The sequence below is a fragment of the Podarcis melisellensis genome (genome assembly GCF_964234715.1).
Source record: "Podarcis melisellensis genome assembly, chromosome: 2".
Lineage (NCBI taxonomy): Eukaryota > Metazoa > Chordata > Lepidosauria > Squamata > Lacertidae > Podarcis > Podarcis melisellensis.
Window position 1 is genome coordinate 4,092,982 of NC_138529.1, and position 19,770 is coordinate 4,112,751.

Here is a 19,770-nt window from a genome sequence, read left to right on the forward strand (position 1 = left end):
GTTTACAGAACAAAATCAATTAAAGTACAAAATGCAAACAGTGCGTATGTGACAGGAACGTAGACAGCTTCCCCCACTGCTCTGGCTAACTCAGGACTCTCTACACCAGCTGGCAGCAGCTCTCCAGGATTTCCCTGTCCCTCCTGGAGATGCTGGTGTAGAGAACCTGGGATCTTCTACATGCCAAGTAAATGATCTACCAGTGATCTATGGCGCTTCTCCAAATGGTGGGTGGGTCCCAGGACAGCAGGAAGGCATCCTCCTTGCAACTCAGGGGCACCTGGGTCAACATTGCCTCCTGGTCCCTCCTCTTTTCCTACTTAGAGATGGGACTCTGCTTTTTGTCCAGTGTTGGGGCTTCTAGGATTCTGTTATGCTGGTTAACTACAGCAGAGGCTACCTTAGGAAATTCTAATGCATCCTGGATTCTTTCCCTTGGGACAATGCCAGTGCTTGTGTTGGTGCAGAGAGTGACTGGTGAATGTATCAAAGAGTGTGCCTTAAATCACCAAGGAATTCTTCCACCTTTTTCATGGCTCTGACACAGTTTGGGACTCTTTGCTGTAGACTCTACAATGTAGAGCAATGTCCTGATCTGGCCACATGTGGATAGAGATGCTGGAAAGAGTGGTGGCCGCAAGATAGGCCTGGATGTTGCAGGGCAGTCATCTGCAGAAGGTGGCACATCTCTACAGAGGTTGTTGGCATTGCTGAAGCTGCAGTGTTTGACCCTTGAATTGTACAGGGCTAGTCTGACTCCAGCTGTGAGAGCTTTGGCCATAAGTCAGAAGACCATCTCGCTCCCAGCTTCTGTACATTAAAACTGAAAGCTCGTGGTTGTAAGAACTTTGTAACATTAAGAGTCCATGCATGAGGTTGCTTGTTTTCATCTCCCCCCCCCCCCGACCCCTTTTCCTTTTTGTGCCATAGGCCAGAGTTCTGGGTTATTTATATTGATTTGTAAGCAGCCCTGGGAGTTTTTTTCCATCAGAAGTGTGGGGGTAGAAATGCTTTGCATGAGTGAAGACTGTGGAGCCCTTTCCATTTGCTTACCAGGCTCATCTTCTTCCTCTAGGCCTGCGCCCCCCTGTACAGTTGGCGAACCTACAATGACGAGCCTGAGCATGAGGTTGTGGGCACCTGCTTCTTGTCCATCAACAACTTCACCAAGTTTGTGGAATACGCACCTTGCCGCTCAGGTAACAAGGGGCTCTGGCAGGGGTTCAGCCCTTGCACAGGACCTCAGCCTTTCTTTCCTTTTAAGAAAACTGCATTGAATTTGTGTAGAAGTACATTAGAAGATTCCACTGGACACCACAAAAAATACATATAAAACCATAGCAACCAACCAGCACATCTGCTGAATAAAATAAATGGTTGGTAAACATAAGGGGGACCATGAGGTTTATTAAGACAGTTGGCAACCCTTTCATGCAGAGGTTCCATTCCTGGCCTCTGTGCACATCCATTGAGTGCATGGAAGTCCACCCCTTTTATGACTTTTTGTGACATTTTCAGTCACTTCCAAGTTTGGTGCTGTGTGTGATTACATGTCTTTCTGACACGTGCTAATTGGTCATCGCCTGTATAACTAATGGAACATTATCTTTAAGGTAACTTATTGAATGTGCATAAAGGAGGGGCTGACCACATTTTCTCCCCTTGTTCATCTTTAAACTGGATGTCTAAATCAGTTCTCTATGATTTCCTCAGTCTTTGAGAAAGAAGGAAGGGGACACAGTAGTGTCTTTGCTGTCTTGGTTCTGGGTTCCCTGATCTGTAACTATTCCTCCATGGAGGTGCATCAGTGTGCTGTTAGGCTTTTTTTTTTTTTACCTTGCCTTAGCTGTGTGGTGGTAAGGTTTGCCATCCACTGGACTAGGGAGCTGGAAGAAGTGTGAGTGACTATAGAGGTCCCTTCCTTGTCCCTTGTACTAGTCCCTCCTGCTGAAAGAACACGGCAGATGAACCGAAGGGCCGGCCAGCCAGCTGCTTCCTAAGCATAATCTGGAGCAGGAGGAAGTGGGTGTGGGAAAAGCTGGGAGCGTTTCCCTGGGGAGACCCATACAGTGATCACCAGAAGGCTGCTGTGCCACCAGCAGAGCCCCCCCCCATAAGAAAAGCCCTGTTGGATCAGGCCAAAGACTTAGTCTAGCATCCTGTTCTCACAGTGGCCACTCCAGTCTCTAGAGAGCCAGAAGAAGCAGCTCTTGCTGAGTTTACTCACAGCTTGAGTTCAGCTCTGGAAGAGGGACTTCCGGCAAAAGCATTCCTGGTCCCCCACAGATGCACACAAGCAAGAGCTGTCCTTCGGAGCTCTGAGGGAAGTCATATTGCTGAATTGAAATGAAGAGGAGGAGGATTACGAAGATGAGTTCAGCTTATATTCTGCCCTTTATCAAAAGATCCCAAGACAGTGTGCAACATAACACATTACAGAGCACCAATAATAAAAACAATAACAGACAGCATAGTAATAGAATACAGTGGTGCCTCGCAAGACAAAATTAATTCGTTCCGCAAGTCTTTTCGTCTTGCGAGTTTTTCGTCTTGCGAAGCACGGTTTCCCATAGGAATGCATTGAAAATCAATCAATGCGTTCCTATGGAAACCGCCTTCAGACCAGGTCTGGGGACAGTCTGTCTCCCGACCTCTTCTGAAGGCGGGCGGGGGGGGGGCGAAAATCTTTGCTTCCCCCCGCCTGCCTTCCCGGGACAGCGGAGACTTCTCCGCTGTCCGGGGCGATCTTAAAATGCTGGCGGGCAGCAACGCTGCCGCCCGCCAGCATTTTAAGATCGCCCCGGGACAGCGGAGGAATTCGTCTTGCGGGGCACCACTGTACAGCCAATTTGCCCCTTGCTGTGTTGTATCTTCCACATCACCCACCAAATTATTGATGCTGAGGGTTTGCTATTGTGAAGCAAAGGGATAACAGGCTAAAGCAGGGCAGGGTGGGCACAGCAGCCTGGGTTCTCTTATTGTTGTCATATTCCCCCTAGGGCCAAGCTGTTCTCTTAAGATGAGAATCCTTTCCCAAGGAATTATTATTATTATTATTATTTGCTGTGGCCTCTTGATAATTAGCATAATTAAGCTAGGGGGCGCCTGCCTGAAAGGAGAAGCGCCTGTGGCGGAAAGAGAATGCTGAACGCGCAGCTTCAAGCCCCAGACCCCCACTTTGCCAAAGGAAAAGACTGTTCCCATCTCCAGAGACCATACTTGGTGGATAATTCACATGTCATCAGAAGACGTACCCCACCCTCTGACTGGGTCGCCCCATCCACTCTGGGTGGCTTCCAACAGAATATAAAAAACACAACAAAAATCAGACATTAAAAATGGAAAGCCATCGTTGTTTATCTCTTTGCCAGCTGATGGAGAGTGAATAATAACAATGGGGATTCCTCTTCCCTGATCAGGGCTGGGATTCCCTGCTGGACCTCTGGTGCTTCATCACAGCTGTAGTACTCCTTCTGAAGTATATGCCTGAAAGTCTGGCTGTGATCAGGCAAATGGCACTTTGCCCATGCCCTAATGCTGTCTTGGTTGCCCATATTTTGTGAGGGTTTTTTGGAGGTGAAAGGCTGGATCATTTATTTTATTGTAACAGTTCTGTTGTTAGAAGCTAGTCACAACCTGAGGCATATTGGCTTCCTGTTCATGTGTTGTCTGACAGAACAGTTTATTTAGGGAGGAATCAGCATCACACACTCACAATCATTCTGTCAGTGCAAGCATTTCACCCCCTTCTCTCTCTCCTCCAAGAGAACTGATCTGGTGGTTCTCCAATAATTCATCTGTAAGCCTGTGGACAGGACCACCTTCTGATGGACTGGGATATTTTTAATAGCATATTTATTGTTTGGTGATTTCTGGCTCCAATTAAAGGGTGGCTTCAGTTTGGTGGGTGAGGGGAATAGGACCCTGTATTTGGAAGGGATCATTTTGAATGCTGGTTGCAGTAGGCCCTCTACCCCACCATGCGTCACACATTTATTACTCATGCAAATATGAATAAATATTTGCAACAGGCAAATCTGAAGCTTACCAGAACATATTCAAAAACTCTGATTGCCAATGCATAATTCAGCTGCAAAAGGCATGATCCTCTCTTGTATCCTCAAGCTTCTATACTGTAACTTTTTCCAGCACCTCTGAATTTCCATTTCCACCCCCCCCCCACCCCTTTTGTCTTTCCTTCTCCTGCCAGAAAAGAGCGGGCTCAGATTTCAAGGCTACTGCCAAAGTGGCTTTAGTGCTGAATTCACAAAGGTGAGTTTCCATCGCTGCCAAGAACATGGGCGGAACATGGGTTCCTGTATGTGGGGGTTGGGACAGAGATAGTCTCCTTGGCATGAGGGTGGCTGGCTGTGGATACATAACAGGCACTGTAGACGCATCCACATGGCAGCTGTCTGCTGCCCCAGCTGTAATGCCAATCTGGAAAACAGTATAGCCTGTGAAGCCCACAGGAGGGTGAATTGTATGAGTTGTATGGGTAAATGCTCCTGTGCTTAGGTCAGCCTTCCCCAATCTGCTGCCCTCCATAGGTTTCTGGAGTACAACTCCCATCTTCCTTAGCCATGCCGGCTGGGGATGATGGGAATTGGAGTCCAATAACATCTGAAGCTCCCTGGTGGTCTAGTGGTTGGGATTCGGCGCTCTCACCACCGTGGCCCGGGTTCGATTCCCGGTCAGGGAAGTTGTGTTTTTGACACGGGTGGCGCTGTGGGTTAAACCACAGAGCTAGGGCTTGCCGATCAGAAGGTCGGTGGTTCAAATCCCCGCGACGGGGTGAGCTCCCATTGCTCAGTCTCTGCTCCTGCCAACCTAGCAGTTTGAAAGCACATCAAAGTGCAAGTAGATAAATAGGTACCGCTCCAGCGGGAAGGTAAACGGCGTTTCCGTGCACTGCTCTTCACTCCGCATGACCCAGAAAAACTGTCTGCAGACAAATGTTGGCTCCCTTGGCCAATAAAGCGAGATGAGCACCGCAACCCCAGAGTCGGCCATGACTGGACCTAATGGCCAGGGGTCCCTTTACCTTTACCTTTTAACATCTGAAGGGCAGGGCAGAAGGCCAATTATTTCCCTCTCTGTCAACCCAACTCTATGGGACACCTGGCTGCCATTTTCCTTGCTAGTAATGCTCTGGTTATATAGAACAGGGGAAAGACGTGCTGAGAGTTTGCGGGGTGCTGTTTGGGAATTTCTTCCCTATCAAGCCTGTGCACATACATGCATTACCTGTAGCCATCTGGATATTCTGCATCAGCCTTGTACTTGACAGCTCCCCTGGTCACCCTAGGCAACCCCGGACTCCGTGCAGGCGAGTGAGAGGGCTTGTAAAAGGCTGGTAACTTCTGATCTACAAAGCAGATCTAATGTTACCTAAAATATTTTTTCTAAGACAATTTCAAAAATGCTTTTGAGTATTGCTGCCAGTCTTACAGCTCCTCACCTATGTTCAACTGAGGCTTGCCAACACGTACCTCCTGAGACTGGTCCAGTGCCTAAAGCCCCTGCTTTTAGGTGTCTTCTGATTGCATCATTGATGGCTCCTGTGTGACCGTTGTGAGTCACCCCCTGGTTGCTAAGAGAGAGGGTGCTGAGCTGAGGGTGGTCCAATGTGACCAGGGTGATCTCTGAAGTGATGGGGATGTCAGTGGGTGGGTGTCAAGAGGGAGTGTGATGTAGCAGGTACGGGAAGTGGAGTTGTTCAAATCCCCCGAAGAGCCACAAAGCTGGCTGGGTGATTGTGGGCCAGCTACCATCTCTTGGCCCAGCAAACCTCACAGGGCGCTTGTGAAGATACAAGGGGAAAACTCAAGGCAAAGGTCAGGTGAACTGGCTCAGATACCTCTGAGGAAAACTAATGTTTTTCGTTGTCTTGGCAGGCTGGACGTGTTCTCCTTGGTGGCCCCGGAAGCTATTACTGGCAAGGTGACCCCCTCCCAGCTTCTTTGTTACTATTATGAAAAATATTACTATTTTGGCAATATTTATTTGATCCTTATTTCACTGGTCCAGCTGATCAAACGGCTCCTTTTCAAACGCACCTTCTTAACCATAAGGGCTAGCAACATACTCTTTTCTGTTCTTTTTTCTTTTAAGGAAAAGAAAATGAAAGCTTGAGATTCCCAGGAAGTGCAATTTTTCTGTGTTCCTGTGGAATCACAGCATATCCATAAAGCTGGTCACTGCCTCAGACTCCTTTCACGTGGGGATATTAACATCCCCATTTCTCCCCCCATCTCCCACCTTCCTGTCCCCCAAATTCAGGATAACTTCATTCATTCATCCATTTAATGTTTATCTGGTCTCTCCTCCAAGGAGCAAGAGGTGGCACACAGAATAACCTCCTGTTATGTTGTTATTATTATTATTGTAGTTTTATTGTCAGTGTTTATTATATAGTATGTTCTTTAAAAAATGTCCTTGTATGTAAACAGTCCTGAGATCTCTTTTGATGAAGGACTGTTTAGAAATTATTTGGCTAGGTTTTACTCACAGTAGGTCCCCTGAAATTAATAGAAGGGACTGAGCTGTATGTTTGCAAAGCTTTTTGGAATGCCACCCTATATAAATGAATTTATCCTCACACCAACCCTGTGAGGTAAGTTAGGCTGAGATGTAGCCGACTTGCCCAAAGTCACCCAGTGAGCTTCCTGAGGGAGTGGGGGATCTGACCCATGGCCTTCTCAGTCCTAGTCCAACCCTCTAACTGCCACCCCCCTTTCCCTTCAGGCCAGGTGCTTTCAGCAGCACAGGATGCCATTGTGGAGGTATATGACCCAAATTATTTAGTCCTGGAGGCTCGAGGGCAACTCAAGACGGGTCAGGCTAACTTCAAGGCTGATGACAGCTACCTTGGTGAGTGCTGGATGGAAGGAAAGGGTTGGAGAAAGAGAATATCGTTGTCTTAGGACAGTGCTGGAGGTGGGGTCCTGAAACCCTGTCATTCATTACCATTGGCTGTGCTGCCTGGGAGTGATGGAGGAGTTGGATGGAGACAGACAGACAGACAGACAGACATTAAATTTTACAAATTCTTTTAAAATACAATCAGAACATATCTCTCTTATCAGTTGACCTACCATCCCTTGTGCTCCTCCCTTTCCCACAATAAGAGCAACGGTCAGGAGAGGCTGTTGATTGATCTTGCAACAGCCCAGAAGTCCAGGTTAAGGGAGGAGATGAACACCTAGAAGGCCGCAGGTTCTCTAATCCTTGCCTTAGGGGGATAGCATTTGCTTCCTGGGAGCTGGTTGCCTTTGCCCATTCTGTGCTTCATGGTTGGCTGAGCAGGTGGTTCTGGCGCTTCAGCACTTGCTCAGTTCAGAATCTGGGCCCTGTTAGAAAGGGGTGGCCTCTGATCAAGCCTTTGTCAATGGGCAGTGGATCAGAGGTTTCCTGAACTTCAGAGTCAGCAGATCTCTGCAAGATCCAGGGTTCTTGAGTTCACCTCTTGTTTCATCCATGAGGTGGGGGTGAGTAGTGTTCATGGGAAGTGTTGATATCTCTGGCTGGAGATTCACAAATAGTAAGGAGAATGATGCATAAGCATCTCTTCAGGGTCAACAAGGACATTCTGGGATACCCCAAATGCTCTGGAATTAATCTTACTTAACAGACAGATGTGGTTACATCAGTGTAACCACACTATGATGGTGAAATTTGTCACTCCATGTCCTTTATTTCAACCCAGTCACAGAATTTTTTCACCTCCTGCTGATGCTTAGGAACATAGGAAGCTGCCTTTTACTGAGTCAGACTATTGGCACACTTTTCTCGGCACCAAGTGGCAGCTGTGCTCCCAGATTTCGGGGGGGGGGCTCTTTCCCAGTCTTACTTGGAGATGCGGCGGATTGAACCTGGGGCCTTCTGAATGCAGAGCAGAGGCTCTGCCACTGAGCCCACAACCTGTCCTTTTCCATTTCCCTGCAAAAATGACCACATGCACTTACCTTTAGAGAAACCCAGAAGGGGCTTATCCCATCTCCTCCAAAGGGAAGGATTTTGCCTCCTAGCAATGTTCAGCCGGGGCCAGATTGCTGACTAACTAGTTGGCATTATGGGACCTATGGCAACCTGTGGTACCGCATGGCATGCTGGGAAATGGCAGTAGCGTTTCCTGATGGCCCTGGTAGGTGTAGAATGGCATGCATCCCCCCCCCCTTAATCATGTTGTTTCTCCTTTCACTCTCCCTAGGCTACTCTGTGGCGGTCGGTGAATTTAGCGGAGATGCCACTGAAGGTACCAATGGGCTTATTAGTAAGGGAAGATACTTTCAGCATGGGTGGTAGGGCTGGTTTGTGGGCATCATTTGGAGAGCAAAGAATCTAGAATTGTAGAGGTCCTCTAGTCCACCCCCCCTGCAATGCAGGAATCTCATCCACGAGAGACTGCCATCCAAAATCTCCTAAAAACCCTCCAAGAAAGGAGAGTCCACAACCTCCTGAGGGAGACCATTCCACTGTCAAACAGCTCTTGCTTTCAGAATGCACTTCCTGATGTTTAGTCGGAATCTCCTTTCTTGAAACTTGAATCCATTGGTACAAGTCCTACCCTCCAGGGCAGGAGAAATCAAGCATGCTCCATCTTCCATGTGAAAGTCGAGTTTATGTGTACCTTGTGTCAAAAATATTTACCTCCATTGCATTCTGAGTAAATAACACACGTCAAGATTTTAAAATGTTGTATAATTCTACCCCTCCCCCCAAGACAATAAATAGGTTTTCAAATAAATTATAACTTTAGTTCTATTTTTTGTTAGAAAGTGTGGAGGGAATATTGGAATGCAAAATAAGAGTGCAGTTATGAGGGCAGTAGGAGAGAGATTGGGGTTCATATTATTATTATTATTATTATTATTATTATTATTATTATTATTATTATTATATAACCCACCTTTACCCATGGCAGGGACTCATAGTAAGGGCTTGGGGTTAGTAAATAGTGCACTGTATTATTATCTGGTTTCTTAAAGGTCATACTGTATGTATGTATTTTCTGCCACTGATTGCATTGTGTTCCTTTGCTCTCTTGCAGACTTTGTGGCTGGCGTTCCTAAAGGAAACCTGACTTATGGATATGTAAGAGCCAAACCTGTGCCTCCTTTCTCCCCACTCTCTGTGTGTACTGTAACTCTTAGTCTTCCTGGCAACCTTTGCATCATTTGGCTGAGTGTCCCTGTCCCCCTGCCTGCTTTGTAGAGCTGGAACATTGGCCATACAGTAATTCCCTTGAAAATGTGCTCTAGGGGCTAGCACAGAATTTGGCAGCAGACCTTTTGTGGATGGCGGGTGGGTTGTCAGGAACTTCTGTAAATGTGCTCCAGATGCCCCTCACCACCCTCCTCAACAGGTGCACAAGATGCTGCCTGAGGTTCTTCCAGCTGCAAGCTAATCTACAAGAGTGTTTATTTAAAAAATTGCTATACAGCTTGGACCTTAAAAGAACAACTACCTTAGATCTCCACTTCTGCTCATAACCAGGAACATTCTCTTAACAACTTCTGATATAAGTCATTGAGACCTTCTTAATGCCTGATCCACAAACTGGAAAGTCCTTCCCCCAAAAATACTTTCCAGGGGCTGAAACAGAGCAGTTTCATTGGCTAGCCTAACGCGGTGCTCTTCAACCTTGGGTCCCCGGATTGTGTTGGACTACAACTCCCATGATCCCCAGCCAGTTTAGCCAGGCTAGGGGTGATGGGAGTTGTAGTCTAACAGCATCTGAGGCCCCAAGGCTGAAGTACACTGGCCTAAACCAACGGGATAACCTCTGGGATGTAGCTGGACTACAATCCCCTAATCCCTGAGGACGCTGGCTTTGAAGGTGGAGTCCAGAAATCTCTGGAGGTTTTGCAACCAGGTTGCTGAAGGCTGCCTGAGAAACACCGTATTTTTCGCTTTATAGGACGCACTTTTTCCCCTCCAAAAATGAAGGGGAAATCTGTGTGCGTCCTATGGGGTGAATACAGGCTTTCGCTGAAGCTTGGAGAGTGAGAGGGGTCGGTGCGCACCGACCCCTCTCGCTCTCCAGGCTTCAGGAAGCTATCAGCAAGCCTGGGGAGCCCGCGGGAGTTCCCGCAGGGCTCCCTAGGCTGCAGATAGCAGCCTGCTGCCCAGCATGTGGGCGCCCTGAAGCAAAGCGCCCCTCGCGCCGGGCAGATATCCACAGCCTGGGGAGCCCTGCGGGAGTTTTTGTGCTTTTGGGTGTAGCCCCTTCGCATTTCCCCTTCCTGTGTGGTTAGTGGGGGGCCCCACTCACAGGAAGGTGCAAGGTAAAAGTGGGTGTCATCCCACCTGGAGACGCTGGTGTGTTCTTTGGCTCCCGTGATCCCTTGCCATTGTGACTTTCCCCTGACACGGGACACACGAGTTCACGGTGAGCTCAGTGAGACGTTGCCTCACACATGACACACCAGCCTGTCTCTCCTCCTCACCCTCTCCTGATTCGGCACCACCTAGCTGCATGTTTGTTGTTGACCCTGTGGGTTGCTATGGTAACAGGTGCATTTCTAAAGATGAGGGAAATGTAGAGGCCCGAAACCAAACAAATCTGATTTCCCTGCGGCCGTTTGGCTGCGGCCAAGAACCAACCCCATGATGTTGTTGCAGAGGTTACTTTGGGCTGCGATTCTCTTCGCCTCTAACATGTGACATGGCCTTCCTTCCTCCTGGCGCTGCCTCTCTCTCGGTGACCTTGCTGTGACACTTAGTCGCCCACAGAGCAGTCTGAGAGGAACCTCAGCCCCACTTCTTGAGCGGAAGTGGGGCTAAGGGCACCCTCCTCCCAAAGCTCCCACAATACAGCATCCGCCAACTCATTTTCTGCCTCACTGTGGGATCCTTTGGGGCTGTAGTGCAGGAGGCATCCAGACTCAAAACAGATATTTTTACCTCAGGGCTGTTCTCTCTCTCCCTGCTGGCATCCCCTACAGTATAGCATTTCCATACTGCCCTCTCATAAAATATCAGGGCAGTGTACAGCAATACAATACACAATACAATACAATACAATACAATACAAGCAATCATTAAACTGACTCATGACTCAAGAAAATTCTAATCATGCACACATACATAACATAAACATGAGCTCATGCACACACATATATGAGTACTACCAGTGTTGTGAAAAACCTGCCTATGTGGATGAAGGAAGGGAAAATGTCCTAGTGATAAGAGCAATTAATTACAGTGATTTGAATAAATTATTAGTATTATTTAAAGAAAAGGTTTCTATTTTGGTAGCCAGGACTCCCCAGCTGTGGAAGGAGAATGCGTACATGGCCAGAAGGGAGACCCCGGGTCTTGGGAGCAAAGACTCCTCATTTCCCTTTTCATCCCTGTCAGGAGAAGTTGGGCTGGCTCCTTTGCCACAACAAGCCTTTCCCAGCTGAGTCCCTTGAGTACTGATGAACTATGACTCCCTTTATACCTGGCCATTGGTCGTCCTGCCTGGGGATTGTGGGAATTGTAATCCAGCAGTGCCTTAGTGGAGGATTCCAGCTGGATCACTTTGGATCAGTCTAATGAGACTGAAGACCTCTTATTTTCTCTTCCTTTCTTCTTTCCTTCTTTCCAGGTCACAATTCTAAATGGAAGTGACATTCGGCCCCTGTACAACTTTTCTGGAGAGCAGGTAAATGGCAGCACTGTTCACACTGAAGCCAGGAAGGAGGGTCTTGATGCTGCAGCTGGGCCATGCCCAACCTCTGACAGAGGCCCCAGAGCCCTCATGCCAGGCTCCATTGCCATCCCTTAGGGGGACACCTGCAGGCCACACCTGCGTTAAGGTCTGAGGTTCATTCCAGGAAAGCACAGGAGCAAGAAATAGGAGGCATATGATGGTTCCTGAGATCCACTGTGTTTACTATTCCTGTTTCCTCCACTCTCAACCCCCCCAAGCTTTCAGGCTACCTGGGGCCTTAGACAGGACTTTGTCTGTGCTGTGATTCAGTGTATCAAAAGTACAGGATTTGGATTGATTGGGTGCAGGGTGTTAAATTTGGTTTTCCGTACAGAGTATACCCTGTATGTGCTTATCTGTCTGAACAGAAGTGTTGTTGCACAGCTGGTAGTCAGGGATGATGGGAGTTGTAGTCTGACAGCAACTGGAGGGCTCCCAGTGGGAGAAGGCTGCCCTGGAGAACCCCAGAAAGTTTTGGAACTATCCTGTCTTGGAGGTGTGCAGGTACCATGATGGGTCTGGGGCCACACCTGCCCAATGCATTTAAAGCAGAATTATGCCACTTTGAACAGTGTAGTTTACGCTGCAAGTTTTCAGGAGATCTCAATTCCCCTCATAGGGCTATAATTCCCAGAGTTCCATTGTGAGAATTGTTGCTCTGGGAGGGAACAGGGGTTTCCTAGCAATTCTTGGCCTGCTTAACAAACACACCTCCCAGGATTTTGGGGGGGAAGCGACCCTGAAGATTCTTTCAATGTACAATGCAGATGTGGCCTGGGTCTGAGGGGTCTGTGGGGAGTAGTCTGTGGGGAGTCAAGAGTCCCGCCCTGAGCAGACAGTCTGTCACGATTGCAGGATCCTTCATCCTTCAGCCTCACCAGCTGCCTGTCATTTCCCTCAACAGATGGCTGCCTATTTTGGCTATGCTGTGGCTGCCACTGATCTCAACGGTGACAGGTGAGTGTTGAGGAAGGGTGACCGCAATCACTAGTTGTTTTCTGTGTGTGTGTGTGTGTGTGTGTGTGTGTGTGAGAGAGAGAGAGAGAGAGAGAGAGAGAGAGAGAGAGAGAGGGGCTTTTCTTCACACTAGAAGAAGCTGTGGGAATGTTTGACTATGTTTGAGTTTGAGAGATTTTGGGTGGCCTCTGTCTAGGAAGGAGGAAGAGAGTTGCCATGGATAGCAGAGGGAAGGGGCAGATACTCCTGGAGATACTCCTGGAGATACTCTGGCCATGGTTGAGGAGGGAGGCTATGTGCCTCTAGTCCCTGCTGCTCTCCCACTTCCACTAGTGCTGCTCTGAACCCCGGCAGTGAGCTCTTTGTACCTTTTGGATCCAGAGTTGGTGATTTTAAGGCTCTTGCTCTTTCTCCTCCCACCCCACCATGCAGCCTAGATGACCTACTGATTGGTGCCCCCTTATACATGGAAAAAACAGAAGATGGTCGTGTGCAGGAGGTGGGCAGAGTCTACATCTTCCTGCAACAGCTGTACGGCATGGAGCCAGTGGCGTCGGCCGCACTTACTGGTCACCAAGAATTTGGTCGCTTTGGCAGTGCTATTGCTCCCCTGGGAGACCTTGACCAGGACGGCTACAATGGTAGGGATCTTTGACAAGAAGATGCAGGGGTGGGCTGCCCCAGATATTTGCATCCCACCTTTCATCAAAAGTTACCAAGTTCCTAACAATTTTCTTGCAACTTGTGAGCATCCATGAGGACATTTTCATTTTATTGCTGTTGCTAAATATCTGCCCTTTCTTGAACTTTTTCACTTTGACAGCAGGATTAACCAACAGCTTGTTAGTTCTACCCTCCCTTTATTTCACAGTGCCACACGGGCATTGATGCCAGATCCCTGTTCCACTCAAAGCAGTTCTCCCGCCCTTCCCAGATTTTTCATAGCTGAGGTTAAGGTACTCTGGTTGATTTGGGGGGGGGCAGGTTAAGAGTTAAAATTGGAAGCGCACCCCAATCAATGCCAAACTGCATCTGCATGTTGTATTGTTCAGGGCATGCTTCCTGAATGGAAGGAGGCCAGTGGAGAGTAGCAGTGCGCACAGAGACGCAAGAGGCAGCCCCCTTGAAAATGGCTGAGCCTTTCCAAGGAGTGGGACTGGACAATCGCATCTCACCTGATGCAGCAGCACACTAGCATTGTGGTCCAACTGCATCTGAAGAGCCACAGCTTTAACTTGTTTGGTTTCTTGCAGCCCACTAGCAAGCCCTGGGATGTACCGTATTTTTTGCTCTATAAGACTCACTTTTTCCCTCCTAAAAAGTAAGGGGAAATGTGTGTGCGTCTTATGTAGCGAATGCAGGCTGCGCAGCTATCCCAGAAGCCAGAACAGAAAGAGGGATTGCTGCTTTCACTGCACAGCGATCCCTCTTGCTGTTCTGGCTTCTGGGATTCAGAATATTTTTCCCCTTGTTTTCCTCCTCCAAAAACTAGGTGCGTCTTGTGGTCTGGTGCGTCTTATAGAGCGAAAAATACGGTAGTTTTGAATCTGCAGAGTCCTGAGCCATGAGCCATTATATAACTAAAAGCACAGAAGGGTCAAGCCCATCATTTCGACATTTGAGCTCATGTACCTTTAACAGTTGTGTAGATGGGATAATTTGGGCAAGAGCAGCTGTTCAAAGCAGTGTGCACTTACTGAATTCCCCTTTTCTCTACTCAGCTGTTATAGGTGCTGGACCCTTGGTGATCGACTCCCCCTGCAACACAGGCTCCCATTAGGGAACCCTCTTGAACCTGCCAGACAAGTGTCCCACAAAATAACAAAGCAAAGTGGGGATCAAGTTTAATGTGGTACATTGAAAGAGGAGGCAGCAATCTGTTCAGCAGAAAATGTGTGTCTGACTTGGTTCCCCGCCCTAGACATAGTGTGCATACTCAAGATAGCATACAGTAGATTAGTTTTCCTTTAATGTCATAGGCAAATCAGAGGGGCTCCAAAATCATTAAAGAGCAATGATTCCTCCTGCCCTTTCAGAATACATTTATGAGCAAGGTCTGGATTCTGATCACAGCCAGACGCAACCCAGGACAAAAGTTTTATAGGTATTTGTGACCCATATTTGTGTATGTAGCCAAATAGGAAAACCCTACATGTGATTTGGCTGCCATCTGCTGGAGGAGGTTCATACTGCACATTTGCATCGTGCTATGTATGTCTGGGCACACCTTGAAGCAGGTACTGAAATTCCTGGTTTCTGCTACAGTCCTGCACAAGAGGCGAAGGCCTGGTGCTTTTCCTCTTCTCCATTGTTTTAATTTATTGTGTTAAAATATTTCCTTTTGTCTCACCTTTTAACTCAGAAGTTTCTAAAGCAGCTAAGAGAGAAAAGGCAGCAAAAATTAAAACTAATTGGAGCGGAGTGTGCATTCTTGTGTACAAATCCTGCGAAACTGTTTCTGAGCTCCTGTACTGGGGTTCCCTGGGCACAGGAGTTAGAGGGATAAGGGTGTGGAATGAGAAGAGGTTACTATGTGTTTTTATTACATTATTCCCCACCTTTGCTCCAAGGAGCTCCAGGTGGCATACCTGGTTCCCCCCTCCTCTTCCTATCCTCACAACAACCCTGTAAGGTGGGTCAGGCGGAGAGACAGTGTCAGGCCCAAGGTTGTTCAGCAAGCTTCATGGCTGAGTTGCAATTTGAACCCTGGTCTTCCAGGCCCTGGTCTGACACACTAATCACTATACCATATTGGTTCTCAGTGTGGTTTTTGGTTAGAGTACTAATGGAGGCAGCCTGGGGAATTTGGGGGACAACTCAGCAGAGAGAGAAGGAGGGTCCCTTAATCCAGTTGGGCTCCTTTTTGAAAGAAGTGAAGTAAGACCCTTCACTGTCTAAAGTGGGGAGGGATGGGGGGCTCTGTAGGACCAAGACCAGCAACTCAATTTATCTAACTGTACTACTGCCAAGAAAGGCTCCAGCGGAATGAGTGGGCAAGACCAAGAGTGGGTCAAAAAAACAGCTTCTGCATGTGCTGTTGAGGAAAATGAGGGGCAGGTGGGGCTGTCCACCTGGGAAGGGAGTCCATCTAGGAGAAGGAACACTCTGGTCCTAAACCTCCTCTGCTTTGTGGGGCATCTTCAGGAAAAGAACAGACTAAGGATTAAAACCTACACAAATCTGGAGTGGAGTCTCCTGCAGCCCAGCTGGTGCCAAACTTATTGCTCTGCTTTTCTTTGGACCACATCAGTGAGGCTGAGAGTGGGGTCATGTCCGAGCAGCCCAGGACCTCCATCCACCCTGCCCAGGCATGCTCCCCAGGGATGTCATTTCAGTGCTGCTAATGCAGTAGTTTGACTTCACCCCTGGAGGTGCACTCCATTATCTCTTGAGCCAGACAGATGCCAGCAATATAACTGCTTCCAGTTCTGGAGGTTATAACCCAGTGTGCCCTCCTCTCTCTCAGCCTTTCTGGCCTTCCCCTCAGCTCAGCTCACAGCTCAGCAGTGGTGATGGCAGTTCCCCTCTGGCCACCTAACTACCACCCTTCTCTCCCTCACCCTCCAACTTGCGCACAGGCAAGAGTTGTCAGTCACAGCTGGCTGTGCATGCGCTCAAGGGCGCTAGCATGACAACAGTCTCAAGCAAACAGGAAGAACTGGGCCTTATTGATGGTGGTTAGTCTGTCCTTCTTTTTTCTTTATTCCAATTGTCACTCCATTGCTTTTTTTAACCCCTGCTAAAAATTCTTTTCTTTAATCAAGCCTGTCCAGATGTGCATTTGACATGTTGTTTTTAACAGGTAATTGTGCTTTGTTGTTTTTTTTAACTGCTGGTTTTACTTCTGTTTTGAAATGCTTTAGGCCAACTTGCTTTCAACACATGGGCATTTCTTTAAATGAGTGTTTTGTTTAATGTCAAGGGTGGGGAACCTTTGGCCCTCCTGTGGTTGCTGGACTCCCAACTCCCTTGGCCATGTTTGCTGGGGCAGCTGAAAGTTCAACTCCAAGAGCAGGAGAGGCAACCTAAGACCCATGGGCTGGATGCGGCCCAATCACCTTCTCAATCTGGCCTGCGGACAGTCCAGGAATCAGCGTGTTTTTACATGAGTAGAATGTGTCCTTTTATTTAAAATGCATCTCTGGGTTATTTGTGGGGCATAGGAATTTGTTCATTCCCCCCCCCCCCCAAAAAAATATAGTCTGGCCCACCACATGGTCTGAGGGATGGTGGACCGGCCCACAGCTGAAAAAGGTTGCTGACCCCTGTACAAGAGCACCTGGAGGGCCAAAGTTCACCTGCACCTGTTTCATGCCGGCCACTTAAGAGGTGTTTGTAGATCGAGTGGCATCTACGCCTTGTCAAATACCTGAATGAATGCTGACGCTGGAATTTGTTCCTGCAGATGTGGCCATTGGGGCCCCGTTTGGTGGCAAGGAGCAGCAAGGCATGGTCTATGTGTACAATGGCCGGCCTGGCGGACTGAGCCCCAAGCCTTCTCAGGTGTTACAGGGCCACTGGCCAGCTGGCCAGACTCCAGACTTCTTTGGCTTCTCCATGCGTGGGGCTAAGGACCTGGATGGAAATGGCTACCCAGGTGAGGACTGAGTGTGAAACCACAAGAAAGGCTGCAATGGGGCATCTGAAGCATCAAAGAGCCATAGGTTATCTTTGGTAGCTTTGCATGGATGAGGTCCCAGGTTCTGTCCCAGCTCTCTCTGGCTAAAGGCAGAAATCCAAAGGGGACCCAGCAAACTCTTTATCCTATAGAGCAGGTTTAGCCAAGTTGTTGGACTCCCAAGTTCCCACCAGCCCCAGCCAGTGTCGCCCACTGGCCAGGGATGATGGGACTCATCGTCCAGCAATATCTGGAGGGCACTCTGTTGCCTGACCCTGATACAGAGGCAATATGGTTCTCTGTGCAATTGAGTAACAGCTTAAGGAAGTCCAAATACTATACACAAGTGGGATCTGCAAGAAAACGTTGCCATGTGGAGTGTTCCTGTTCACTGTATCAGCCAGCCAGCCAGCCTCTCTAGGATGCTAGGCAGTTCCTCCCACCCGGGTTCCCATTTCACCCCCTTCAGCATTCTGTGGCCACTGAGCACGCTCAATCCTCACTGAAATCTCTGAGGTTTCTTACAGCTTTAGTGGTTTTTATTTTAAGATCTTTGTGCTCTTGATACCTCCCTCGTGCATGTATGGCGCCATTTTGGCTCTGTAGGCAGCGGCACTCAAACCCTGCATGTTGGAAATAGAGGGAATTATTATATTCCTGATGATTGATCAGCCGGTTTGGGCATCTTGTATCCTAAGGAGCATGTTGACATCCGGTATAAATATAGGTCTTCAGGGAGGCAACCCTCAGAATGCTCTCAAAGGCAGAGTGAAAGCAAGAAAGTGTCCCAGTGGTATTGTAAAAGCCCTCTGCAATGGCATTTATAAACACCCACTTTATCATGAGCATTTAATATCAGGTCTCCAAAGAGACTCTCACTTGAAGGGCAGCAGTCATGCAAGGAGGCTACCACCCTTGTCTATGTTCAAGTGGTCCATTGATACTTATCTTCGCAAAACTTGGACATAAGAGCATTATCTGCCCCTAACCATGCAGCTGTTGATTTGCCCTTATCTCAGAGGGTTTTGCAAGGAAGAGCAATAAAGGAGGCTTCCTCTGAGCATGTGCTAAGTGGTTTTCCCCATAACTACTGAGAAACAATAGGCAATGTGACACATAAGCAGCTTTGAGCTAAGTTTCTCTTTTGAAACCAACCCCTGGAAAATGGTATCAAAATCTGCAACAAGATAGAGCTCACTGCCTGTCCACTACTTTCTCTCTCTCCACCCTTCAGATCTGATTGTGGGAGCCTTTGGAATGGACACAGCCCTGGTTTACAGGTAGGCCCTGTGCATAAGGACTGTGGATGGGGATGCAGACAAATGCATCTCCCCACCCCTCGATTTGGGGGAGAAGAGTTTGAAAGGTTCAGAAAGACAGGTGAAATGGTAAACACATCACAGTTCTTTCTCTCCCTCCCTCTCTTGCCTACCTTCACAGGGGCCGCCCCATTGTTCATGCAAGCGCCACTCTCAGCATCTTCCCCACCATGTTTAACCCTGAGGAGAGAGCTTGCACCCTAGAGGGCACTGGAACCCCCGTTGCTTGGTGAGTGATGTTGGAAGGAAACCACAGTGGAAGGTACAGTCCTGATGGTCCTCAAGTGACGGTGGCAACTGTAGCTCAGTTGGCCTTATTCTGAGCTACAATTCCCAGTCTTCTGGGGTAAGCCATAGGGAAGGACCATAGCTCAGTGGCAGAGCACATTCTCTGCACACCAAAGGTCCCATGTTCAACCCCCAGTATCTCCTGGTAGGACTGGGAAAGAGCCCTGTGCAAAACTCTGAAATAGGCTCCTGCTGGTCAGTGTAGACCACACTGCGAGGGGGTGTGGCCTGATTTGGTGTCAGGTAGCTTCCTGTGGCAGGTGAGCCATTTCAAAAACAGTGTCTTTCCACACTGTAAAGGAGTATCACGAGCAAAAGCTCCCCACCTCTCACCAGGACACTTTCTGGTGTTTACCCGATGGGAGAAAGAGAAGAGTCCCATGTGGACAAGCCCTAAGAGAGCTGTGACTGTTAGACCCATCTGAGATCAGTGCCGGGGCTTATCTCTCAGTAAGGGAGTCTTAGGACAGGAGGCCTTTTACTATTAAACCTGCACTAGCATGTGCATCCTGGTCTCTGCATTTTTGTGTGTGTGTGGTTTTTTTTAATGGTATGCTGCTGTAGGAGTGTTTTAAAAAACCCAACAGTTTGTAAAATTCCAGAAACGCTTAAAATGTGGGGGGCTGTCCTTTTTGAAAAACAGTGTCCATGGATCTACATATTAGTGGGCAGCAGTGCTGGGAGCTGGAAGGAAGCCCCCCTGTGGGTGCTTGTAGCAGCTGTCATAACCAAAGAGCTTCTACTGTTACCTAGAGGCTTCTCACCACATGGAACCTCATTCGCAGGCTCCTGCATGAACAAACCCCTAGGAGCCCTTACCTCCATGCTTGCACTAACTCATTCACTCCAGGCAAAGCAGAACCAGTAAGCAGATAGTCTTGTGACAT

General features: G+C 48.3%; 1 protein-coding gene across 3 annotated transcripts in view; it reads left to right on the forward strand.

The window, feature by feature from the left end:
- Window positions 1–19,770, forward strand: part of ITGA5 (integrin subunit alpha 5) — a 67,820-nt gene that overhangs the window by 31,668 nt on the left and 16,382 nt on the right. For all 3 annotated transcript variants that reach the window (XM_081898116.1, XM_081898114.1, XM_081898115.1), the window contains exons 4-15: window positions 1,076–1,199; window positions 4,211–4,272; window positions 5,898–5,943; window positions 6,748–6,873; window positions 8,213–8,257; window positions 9,053–9,096; window positions 11,597–11,653; window positions 12,606–12,658; window positions 13,091–13,299; window positions 17,064–17,255; window positions 18,511–18,556; window positions 18,717–18,824. In XM_081898116.1, coding sequence (XP_081754242.1) covers window positions 1,076–1,199; window positions 4,211–4,272; window positions 5,898–5,943; window positions 6,748–6,873; window positions 8,213–8,257; window positions 9,053–9,096; window positions 11,597–11,653; window positions 12,606–12,658; window positions 13,091–13,299; window positions 17,064–17,255; window positions 18,511–18,556; window positions 18,717–18,824 — 1,112 coding nt within the window. The remainder of the gene's footprint in view (window positions 1–1,075; window positions 1,200–4,210; window positions 4,273–5,897; window positions 5,944–6,747; window positions 6,874–8,212; window positions 8,258–9,052; window positions 9,097–11,596; window positions 11,654–12,605; window positions 12,659–13,090; window positions 13,300–17,063; window positions 17,256–18,510; window positions 18,557–18,716; window positions 18,825–19,770) is intronic.